This window comes from Megalobrama amblycephala, linkage group LG2 (assembly GCF_018812025.1).
Source record: "Megalobrama amblycephala isolate DHTTF-2021 linkage group LG2, ASM1881202v1, whole genome shotgun sequence".
Taxonomy (NCBI): domain Eukaryota; kingdom Metazoa; phylum Chordata; class Actinopteri; order Cypriniformes; family Xenocyprididae; genus Megalobrama; species Megalobrama amblycephala.
Genome location: NC_063045.1, coordinates 15,952,147 through 15,964,191, shown reverse-complemented (window position 1 = coordinate 15,964,191; position 12,045 = coordinate 15,952,147). Strand labels below are relative to the sequence as shown.

The 12,045-nt window shown below is 38.2% G+C and overlaps 1 protein-coding gene across 2 annotated transcripts in view; it reads right to left on the bottom strand.

Moving 5' to 3' along the window:
* Nucleotides 1-493: 493 nt before the first annotated feature.
* shdb (Src homology 2 domain containing transforming protein D, b) overlaps nt 494-12,045 on the bottom strand; it is a 34,279-nt gene continuing 22,727 nt past the window's right edge. Inside the window, exons 5-8 of one of the 2 annotated variants that reach the window (XM_048183053.1) lie at nt 8,051-8,128; nt 5,909-6,074; nt 3,638-3,757; nt 494-1,501 (exon numbers count right to left, since the gene is read on the bottom strand). In XM_048183053.1, coding sequence (XP_048039010.1) covers nt 1,315-1,501; nt 3,638-3,757; nt 5,909-6,074; nt 8,051-8,128 — 551 coding nt within the window. In that variant the 3' untranslated portion in view covers nt 494-1,314. The remainder of the gene's footprint in view (nt 1,502-3,637; nt 3,758-5,908; nt 6,075-8,050; nt 8,129-12,045) is intronic. The other variant, XM_048183054.1, reaches the window with a different exon arrangement.

Sequence of the window (12,045 nt, the reverse complement as noted above, 5' to 3'; positions counted from 1 at the left end):
ACAGTCAAAGACTATAGAATAACACAAGACGCGTCACTCGTGTTGTTTTTAATGGGAGAAAGCGCAATGCGCAATATGGCAGAATAAGTCCCGCCTTCTAAGTCACTGCAGCGGCCGTTAGAAGCTCCGGTTCCTATAGAAACAATCAGACGTGCGCCTCCGAAATGAGACACAAGAGACGCGCACTTTAGGACTGCACATGCGCATTAGCTTGATCCAGCCTGAACATTTTTTTTTGTGTCATGATTTGAGCGTTCAGAAACTAAATTTATGAGACAGTTATTGTCAGATTTCATTGGTGATTTCAAATATGAAATTTAATCGAAAGCTTGGCAAACATCTTTGGAGAATTTGATGTTTCCCCATTCAAAGAGATCAGAGCTGCACTTGCATGTCAAGAGGCATTTCAAAAATGGCCACTGAGTGAAATGACTTGTCTTAAAGGGACTGTGATACAGTTTGAAGCATCAGTTGTTGTTATTAACTACTAGCATTCTCTTTAGAAAGTTTATTATATAACACATGTAAATCAGTTTACAAACAGGAGTTAAAGAAACACGTTCAGCATTTTACTGTTTCTGTGACCTAATATACCAATTACAGGAACATCTCTGTGAGTGACCATGATTCAAACTTCACATCAATCATTTGATCAGTTGGTTTCAGCTACTGTCCCAAACATTAAAATTTGCCAACGTACACTGATCTACGACCAGCCACACTGACAATGTTGAGGTCTAACAAAGATAATGTAAGAATTAAACTTGTTTTCCAAGGACTAGAGTCTTGAGTGGACCAAACAACATTAGTGTGTGGTCTCAAGGGTCTTCTAGAACCAAAAGGCTTTACAAATTTTAAAGAGAGGATAGTCATAAACAGCCGTGTGGAAATGTCTTTTACAGCAGCTATAAAAGAGCAGAGACTCGTCTGCTCATCCTAAGAGGCTGCTAATCGATCAATAAACATCAGCAGTGGCTAATCCACCATCCCAGTAGAGAATTACACAGGCAGACGACTGAAGACAAGCAACAGGTCTTGCTGCCACCAGTCTGGTACAGTTCACAGAAGGTTCATTTGGTGAATTATTAACAAGTATGTGAATTGGCACGTGAACAGATCTAACTGTAAATGGATCTGAAGTATCTATTGGAAAAGTCTGTGTCCTCAACCAGATGCTTTTGTACAATCAAAGACGTGAGGGACCCAAAAGTTGGTGTACGTCTTTGCTGAATGTGTTGAATGTTCATCCAAGAACTCTTCATTCCCAATGGCATAAACCTCTGCCGTCTGTTTTCTCTGCAGTGCTCTGACCAATCAAAGAGTCTGAACCAGCACAGGGAAGAGCAGGGACAAGTGTTCAGCTCCTTTGATGGGGAGTTTATGTGTGGTGTAATAGTGGATCACTTCAGGGATGGTGTCAAATGGAGGGCTGTTCTGGCCCAGGATATAGCGGCCATCTTTGGACTGGCTAAACTTCATGTGCATGAAACCCTGGCAGCTCCTGAAAAAGAACATGCAAAACCACTATTAATATTCAGGCATGTTGAGCAACAAAATAAGCCTGTAAATGCTTTCAACAAAAGAAACACTACTTTGCTGTTCTATGAAAAGAAAGCCTGAAAAATTAAATAAATGCTTTTCGTCAAATAAAATTAAATAATAATTTGATCCGGGGAAAAAACAAGGCATTATCATAAAAATAAATCATGGTAATACAACATTTTTGATACTACTATGATACCATGCCAGTATTGTGGTATTTTTTTTTTAAAGTTCTTTACAGTACCATGGTATATAAATATGGTAATCAAACAGTAACATTGCCTTATAGCATTATTAAATCACTAGAGACGACAACAAACTAACCACAAATATATTCCAATCATTTTATCGTGACTTGACAGCTTTAATATAACATGATCCCTAGGTGGGACTGTGAATCTCGTATTTGGGTCACCGGTGAACAAAAGACTACCCACAATAAATAGGACAATCTGAGTGATGTATAAGAATATAATAACTTCAGCACGGCCCAGCGTTAACATTATTCTAGACCTCCCCTTTAAGACGGCTCTGTACAAACTGCTGGATTTCTATGTATAGAAACAGGAAGTAATTGGTTAGTTTGAGGCTGTCATTGTACTGTACTGTACAATTCACCTTACTGAGTGTGAATAAAAACACAAGGAGGCTGAGAACATCTTTCTCACCCTATTAAAAATCAAGCTACCGCTGAAGCGGCACATTGAAATTCAAGACTTAACGTGTTCAAGGAGCTTGTCGTCTCCAAAAAGGTATTATCTACCAGGTACCTGACGAACAGAGTCATTTATAAGCTCAATATAAAGCCTGTGAATCTCAATGGCGGCTCATTCAAAGCTCTCTATGCTGAGCCGCTGTCACTTTGATTTGGATCAGACCTCTAAGGCCGCTGGCGTACAGCATTATGACATCAGACAGCACAGTTCATTCATTCCCACAGTTGTCAGATGCTGTTGTGCGAATGTGGTTTGGATCGGGCTTGTAAAAATCAGATTTCATGTGAACAAAGTCTCAGCATGTTGTTGAATGTGTTCTGGAGTGTTTCTGGCCATGACTTATGAAGTGTGCACTTGCATTACAAGGCGTGTGTGATTACTGAGTGTGTTCAGGTGTGTGAAAAGCCTCCCGCTTGTGTCTGCGGCTTTCTGCGGGTCATTCATATTCATTAACGCCGGCAGGAGCAGGTTTGTGAACTGAAGAGCCTTTCACCTGCCTGATTACAGCTCGGGGAGAATAAAAGAAAAAGAAGAAAGGGGAGGGGGGCCAGGGGTTCTGGATCAAGACGGTAATTAGAGCTGCGAGATTTGACCAGATAAGCACTATCGCTCTAGATGATAGCCTATCGAAAAGCACATCAGTGTGCAAATGAAGCAAGCCCGTTTTGTCCGAGGGAGAAAGGGAGAAAATTAATTCAAAACAAAATTATGAGAAAAATAATTAGTTTGATAAAACAGTATAATAGAAAAACAAATATTTTAAAATGTGAGATAAAGACATAAATGGCTAATTTAAGTAATACTGTCCAACACTGATGGCAAAAAGTCACATGACAGCAGGCAAAGTCTCTACATTTTGTGATTGGCTAAAAAAAGTGATCATTAATAATTGTAACCAAACAACAGTTAATAGTAATATCACATACATAGATCACATAAATTATGCTGTATTACTACAGACATTGTTTAAAGCAATTTAAAAAAAATGCTTAAAAACCTAAATTTGAGTCTACGAAGTGACTTTCAATAAATATTGTGTTTTTAAATTATATTATACATATAAAAATGAAGCATATACAGTATACAGCATATACAGAATTTTACATATGTAAAATTCACAAAATGATATATATTAAATATTAAGCATTTTCTTTGAAAAGATGAACTCTTCTGATGGGTGAAAAAATAATTGTAGGTGAGAATGAAGAACAAAAACAACTTAAGATTCAGACAACTAGACACAAATGAAGCAAAACACATGGCAATTAGCTGGAATGGGGTAATGAGGATGAGATTTGCTCATTTCATTTAATGGTAATGGAGGGAAAGGAGAAATAAAATGTGGCTGTGTTGGAGGAGGAAGAGGGGCAGTGCTGTACCTCAGAGAGAGGGAGTAGTCCAAGCGACTGGTCTCGCTGTTTCGCACCAAATAACTGCACTCCTTACAGAGGGTCAGTAGAGACTCAGCCTCCGAACGTGACAGAGCGCCGTGATACCATCTGAAAGACAACAGGATGTGATGTCAAAACCATGATGTTTACAAATCAAAGCCATTTCACAGGTAAAGAGGTCAGCAAATCATAACAAAATCCACTAACATATAAAAGTCCCCTATTATGCTATTTTAAAGGTTACTAATTTTGTTAAACAATAGGTTTACAACATTTTAATTTTCTCATAATATATATTGCAGCATCACCTCTTTTCTCACACAAATTCATAGCATTTGGAAAAACAGAAGAACTCGTATGACCTATACTTCCACCAAGATTAATTCGATGCACACTTTACTATCCCATGAGGCCACGGGAGCGGATTTATAAATGGCAGTGAAGCGAAGCAAATGATGCTGGTAGGTCACATGACAGTAACAGCATGGCAGATGTAGTACATCCGAATTTCATTCATACTATATAGAACATATTTTTTTAAATGGTCATGAAAGTAAATTCAAATTCAAATGTAGTACCTACTCAGACAGTATGCGATTTCGGACGTAGCATCAGTCTGTTGAGATTGGTGTACTCTGCTCTGACAGGTCAGACGGCTCAGTGTGTTGTAATTGGTCTACCGCTTACAGCATGTCGGAAACATAACGAGTCCGGGTTCTCATCCTTTGGAAGTGTATGCAAGGATTTGCATTGGCAGCACTGAAAACAGCGTCTTCTTAACAATATCAACAACACAAACCAAACTCTTCCAGGCCTCGGCTACAACTACAGTGTTTGAGGGCGGGTCGAAGTAGATGTTATTAATGGGCAGCCAATGAAGACCAAAGGCTGGCATTATGCAAATTTACCTAGGTCGAACACGAGATATGACTGGAATTACTGAAGACTCGTTTCAGGCAATTCGGAAGAAGACATCGGGTCTCATTCACTAATAACTGTGTACACTATTCATATTTATACGCACATTTGAACTTCTCACAAAAACTTTCCACCTAATTCACAACACGTGCATACGCACATGAATTTATTCGTAACCTCTTCTAATGTTGATGAATTCGGAGTATTCTAAATAAGCAACCGCTTGTCATTTACTGAGAGCATGTGCATCAAGATTTGAACAAGTTCAAATGCAACAAACACCTTTTATATACACATTACACACCTGATTAGCCAGCTGTACACGCCTTGCAGCTTGAGCTATAATGCAGTAATGCACCTTTTCTTACTCATATATATATATATTATATATCTATGATCTTGTTTAAAGGCCACCAAGATTTCATTTCATCTTAATGTTTAAGGCCACCAAGAGTATGTAATTTTTGCGTAAGAATGGTTTCAGTTGTTCCTACATTTTTCATGAGTTTAGAATACATTTTAGAACAAAAGTTATTGATGTTAGTTTGTGAAAAAATCTGTATGTAGATTTCACGTAATTTGTGCGTACGCATCCTTAGTGAATGAGACGCAACAACTCCATTTAGCGTGCACTATCGTGATCTTTAAAATTTTGCAGATCTAACATTCACAAACAGGTTGTTTAATTCTAAGGGTCCAGGTGGAAAATGTTTAAAAAAAAACAAAAAAACAAACAAAACTAAATTACCATGGATTTTGGTGCAAGAAACTTTAACCAACTTCATAATACTACAAATGTGTGGAATATGACACCAGTAAATATTTTGAGAGTTAGTATGTTTGTGACTGTTGTGGCATGTTCCCCGTGAGACCCCAGCTGCTGTCTAACTGAGGGTGATGTGTCTGGGGAATTTTGTATCCTGAACAGCTGACTAATTTGTAGCAATATTTTGGACGCACTTGACTGCACTTTCTATTGGAGTAACCATGCACATCGCCATCATAAATCATTCTCAAAGTCATAAAATAATAACACACTATGTTGACGTTCCCAAAGGCCCGAGACATTACACTGAGACACCATCCATTTAGCATCTTGAAAATGTCAAAACTGTATATTCTGTCACCATATCTTCTTTCAACTGTATATTCTGTCAAATATCTTCTTTCATGTTCCACAGAAGAATGAAAGCACATACAAGTTTGAAACGACACGAGGATCAGCAAATCACATTATATGATAGCATTCTAATTGTGGCATTTTTTTTTAGCTTAGCTGTCTTGTCCTCTCAATTTTTTTCTTCAAACCTCTAATGGTTTGTGGCGACATGTTGGACGTACACTTGTTTCTCCAGGGGAAGGGTGGGATCCACTCTCTCCCCGATCATGGAATGAGGATCGCTGGGCTTGCGTAGCTTCATGCTGCCTGTGGTCTGCGGAGGCCTGGAACACCTCAGGCGTTCTGTGGGAGAACAGGAACGGTCCCACTCCGCACCCTCAAACTGCACTGTATGAAGGACACAGTGAGAGAGACGAAAAGACTTAATTCAACATCAAACAGCAGTGCAAAAGTGATTAAAGATAGTTGTTTGAAAAACAAAAACACAGTAGATTTTCCATCACTGGGTCCTAACCAGGAATGACGCAACAAACCGGCAATTGATTAAACTCTTTCATGTTAGTCTCAGTTGTATGCTTCAAATGATGTATGTGGTTTGTGGCACAGTGCGAATGCAACAGGATGAGCAACAAGAATTTTTAATCAGACAACTGTCATGTTGCGCCAACTATTGTGAAATGTCAATGGTCAGAAATTCCATTCCATATATCTGATATTAAACAAATAAGTTTGTTGCATTATGCCTGATTAAGACAGTCCAAAAAAAAAAAAAAAAAAAAAAAAAAAGGTGGATATGCAAAGCAGGGGTCTAAACCAGGGCAACGAAGAGTAATAAAACAGGAGGGTTGTAGGAAATTAAAGTGCCACATTTATAACGCAATTGTACCAGGGTTCAGAGCAAAACAATATAATGTGAAAAGAGTCCTGCTGATCCATGGAAGAGGTTAATCGAACTGAAGTTCATATCAAACCAAGTGTGAAAACTAGGGATGCACGATTTATCAGTACCTCATTGGTTGTCATTAGATAGGCATTTGATTCTAAAATGTTCAATTTGCATATTTTTACATTCAGATTATCTTTGCCGTCATCTAAGGCTCACTTAAACTTAAAGGGGTACTTCACCACTGGCAAAATGGGCTTTTAATAAAACTTGGCTGCAGTAGAAAGGCAAAAAAAAAACTACCTGACTAGAGAAAACAGAAATAAGGCTGTTGTCTTCTCTTTTGCCAAATAGAAAAACTTCAATACCCATAATGCACTGTTGGATGGCGTCCAAGGCCACTCCCACCAGTTGGCACTGAATATGCTTGACCACAGTCAAATACCACCTTGCTTTAGTAGGAAATACTTCTTTGCAAACTTTTAGTCATAATGGTGTTCACTTGGGTGCGAGAATTCAAAGAGTGAACGTTGTAGGTAGTGGTTAAAGGCTGCAAAGAATTGTAAATACGGAGAGAATGCAGTGACGAAAAACCTCTGTTAGTCATCAACAATTCAAACTGGATGACAATGAACGGAGGGTTTTCACAGAGTCCAAAATGTGTAATTCGGTGGACTTTTGCTGACAAATAAACGTGAATTTCTCTGTCCAGGTAACATTGTTCATTTACATATGCTACTGACATTGTAACACTGCCAATTTTCTATTTTTTTTTCACCCTTTTTGTAGCGTTACACTTTAATCTTTACAAACACTATTAAATGTAATCTTTCGCAAATCTCAAAATTAATATCCATTTTTTCATGCAATATGTTATAAAATTGTAACGTCTAAGTTCACTTGCGCATTTAAAAAACAACTGATTTTAGTTTTTAGTCTTTTAATTTTTTTAGACAAAACAGTTTACAATTACAATATCAACCATTTATTGACTAAACAATAAGCTTATCTGTATCAGCCAGTACAGGTAAGTTTAGAGAATTTTTTTAAATTATTTACAGTAGCTTCATTTTTATTTCAGTTGTAATATTTTTAGTATGTCTACTTGCACTTATTAGTTACATAGGCAACATTTCTAAATTTCAAGTTAAAATTTTTCATCCAAGATATTTATTTTAGTTTATTTCAGTTTCATTTCAATTAACGAAAAAAAAAAAAAAAAAAAAAAAAAAAAAAAAAAAAAAAAACGCTTGTATCAGTAGAATTATCGGTGCATCCCCAGTGAAAACACGACCGGAGGACAGAACTGACCTCATGCACTCATCACATGCTACCGTGATAAGAGCAGCACTGAGCGGGAGTGACTTAAATCAAATGGGAAGCAAACGGGAGGTTCCTAGTAATACAGTGACTCAGCGAGCTCGACAGATGCAGGACACTGGAGGGGGAGCAGTGGGGAGGAGGAGGGGTCAAAGTTCACCTTGCTCGCCACAGTTGGGCTCCTCCTCCAGCTGTCCGACTGGAGGAGGCCATGGCAGCTCGGTCAGATCTTTCATATCTATTTCTCCACACAGCGAGTAACACAGACAGAGAAAGACAGAGAGAGAATGGTGAGAAACAGATAACAGAGAAAAGAGAGACAATCCACCGATGTCAGTGTTGCTTATCAGGCAGGAAAAGCAATATGAGAGCTGACTCAACATCTAATTAACATCTCAATCCCATAAATCTCATTAACAACACATATACTCACGCACTCAAACAGGGGCCGTTGTGACATTTCAGTCACATTGGCTGCTTGCTAATTCCCATACTTTCACAAAATGTACTGAATTACAAGAAGAACTTTGACTTGATGAGGTACGCTCCATTGAGACATTTGACTAAACAAGGTCTGGTCCTAATTCAGCTTATTCTCAATTATTTGTTAAGTCTTTTTAAAATTAATTAGCTATTTAGCATAGGTTAAAACTCAAATATTAAAAATGTCAGCCCAAAAATTCCATATCATCTCAATCCCAACTCACATACTTACATGGGGCGCCTTGTAACGCATACAAGCACATCACACTCTCAAACAGGATTACAAGATGAAGAATAGGCCAAAGGGGAGGTGTGTGACATCTTTATAAACAGACCACCATCCGACACTTCCACCCCCTTCATGCGCCCTCTCGAAAAGAACACGACTGGGTGATGTTTGGAAAAAGAAACAGGCGGGCCCATACGTCCCCCCGCTGACTGGTGAATTATTGAAGACAGAATGTCACACACTCTTTCGCCCCGCTCCCTGTGCATTATTGATGCTTGGCGCGGTACAATGGTCCCATCTGGAGAACCAGAATCAGAGCGTGGACCCGCTAATCCTCCTTCAAACCTGCCTAACCCTGTGAATAATCCACCTAATTCCACCAATAATTTGGATGATTTCACAAATAATCCAGTGTAATTCTTAATGAACCAACTAAAGACAAACTGAACTACCACCTTAATACTGTGGCATCCAAGTGAAAAAAAGAATAAAAACATTAAAGGTGCCCTAGAATTAAAAATTGAATTTACCTTGGCATAGTTGAATATCAAGAGTTCAGTACATGGAAATGACATACAGTGAGTCTCAAACACCATTGTTTCCTCCTTCTTATATAAATCTCATTTGTTTAAAAGACCTCCGAAGAACAGGCGAATCTCAACATAACAGTCGGGATCATTAATATGTACGCCCCCAATATTTGCATATGCCAGCTCATGTTCAAGGCATTACACAAGCCAGTATTAACGTCTGGAAGTGCACAGCTGAATCATCAGACTAGGTAAGCAAGCAAGAACAATAGCGAAAAATGGCAGATGGAGCAATAATAACTGACATGATATCATGATATTTGTAGTGATATTTATAAATTGTCTTTCAAAATGTTTTGTTAGCATGTTGCTAATGTACTGTTAAATGTGGTTAAAGTTACCATCGTTTCTTACTGTATTCACAGAGACAAGACTTTCGTTATTTTCATTTTTTAAACACTTGCAGTCTTTATAATTCATAAACAACTTCATTCTTTATAAATCTCTCCAAGCGTGTGTAATGTTAGCTTTAGCCACGGAGCACAGCCTCAAACTCATTCAGAATCAAATTTAAACATCCAAATAAATACCATACTTGCGCAATTAGACATGCTGCATGACGTACACTTCGTAAAGATCTATTTTGAGGGTTATATTAGCTGTGTGAACTTTGTTTATGCTGTTTAAGGCTGTCGCGAGCTTCGGGGGTGTGGAGCACGAGAATTTAAAGGGACCGCAGCCTGAATCTGCGCATATTTAATGATGCCCCAAAATAGGCAGTTAAAAAAAAAAATGAAAAAAAAAAAAAGTCTATGGGGTATTTTGAGCTGAAACTTCACAGACACATTCAGGTGACACCTTAGACTTATATTACATCTTTTGAAAACACGTTCTACGGCACCTTTAAAACATTATTATACAAGCAAAAACACACGTTTAATGTGTTATAAATATTTAACGCATTTAACGCAGCATATGTTTTATTTCGTCATCCTTTAGCTAGCGTTAGATTATATGATCACGCTGTTATTCATGCAAATGCTTTTAAACCATTCAAGTGCCACAAGACACAAAAGAGAGCGCTGTCTGTGAATCTTCTGTGTGACACACATGACTCGTGTGCACATAAAGCCGCTTCAGACGAATTTGGTGTTCTGACGAATAAGGCAAGCTTATTAGATTGTGCTACCAACACTATATTTGCATTGTTTGAAGGGTAGGGGTAGGTAAGGACGATAATAAAGCTTCAAACCACATGAATATGATGCTGGTAGCATTTGCCACTGTCGAATTGTGCTACCGCATTGAGTTCTCTTTCATGCTTGAACGGACAAAATCACACAAAATTATGCCAAAAGGCCCATTTTTGTCAAGTATCCTTGTAAGCACAGTCTTAAGTAAAAGTCTTAAATGAACACAAAGAGTTGAGAAAACAGATGCAGATGTGTCATGTGCGTCAGATCTTCAAGTGACAGCAGCCTAATAAACCTGCTTCAGTCTGTCATTAATGTTAATCAAAGAACAAATGAATACCACTCACTGCTCTTAATTGAATAATTTTTGTTGCATTAATAAAAATTCATAAAAATTTATCTATATTTTAATCTAAATTATGCAGTGAAGACTGAAGTGTTTGATAGCTGCTCTGATTCTGGATATTTCCTACTTGTAACATCAAATATTTAAAATATACTGTTTTTGTGTGTTATTATTCTTTAAAAGGGTAGGTAACACACACAGTTTCTACCTATCTCATGTTAATCTTGAGTACCTGTAGAGTAGTATTGCATCCTTCATATCTTCAAAAAGTCTTTAGTTTTATCATATTTATAAAAGATAGATACGTTGTACCGAGTCTTTCCGGAAAAAGGCGAGCTCCTGGAGGCGTGCCTGCTTTGGGCAAAGCTAAAGAGTCACGAGCGCGTGCAGCTTTTGCGTAGAGATCGTCTGCAAGCTGCGACATCATTATAAATAAAAGGGAATAAAAACGTTTGCGTTGTTTACATTTTATGCACTTGCGCGCCAATTGCCAACAAAACACAGACATTTGATGCAGTTTTACTCACCGCCCGCAATCTGCAAATCAACGAACTGGGACTTATTTACAAAGGGAAATTCCGGGAACAAACAAACATACACGCACAACTGTAAAAACAAACTCCATCCACTGTTCCCTTAACGCTGGGTTCTTTGGGAAGCTGAAAAAGGTTCTCTTTCCCTCAGAAACAAAAACACTCTTCTTTGGTGACATTGTTGAAAAATCTCTTGGCTTCCGTAACACGAACGAAGCGCATTGATGGGCATATTATATCTATATAAATTGATAAATATATATATATAAATAAATAAAATATATGTATCCAATTTATTTTTGTAAATTTAATATATATATATAAAAAACCTCCCCACTGCTTAAACCTAATGGATCTATACCTTGTTCTTTAACTCTATAGACCTACAGGTGCACAACTATCTACTCTGGTTTGAGACCACTCTGGCCATTCACTGTATGACTCTAATGCTCTGCATTAACTGTCCCATCACTCCTGCGGTCCCAGCATGCCTGTCAGACCCAGTCAGGCTGACAAAGGGCAGCGCATCAGTGCCTGTTAGCCATGGTCCTGCAAAAAACCCACACCGAAGAGCGCCAGCCACTCGCCACAAAGGTCATCTCTGGGCTACAATACATCATGCTGGGACAGATGGCCACACCATTCGTACATCATTATTACTAAAGCACAAGGCTATAGAGAAATGCGTCTGTGGCAAGAAATGTGCCGAGACGGCATATTAGTCTAAGTGTGAGAGCCCATCTGGAATAATGAAAGCCTCATTTGAGCATCTCATAAAAAGAAACGATATTACATCACTGGAAAACTGTGATTAAGTCTCAATTTACACAACAGATGTTAT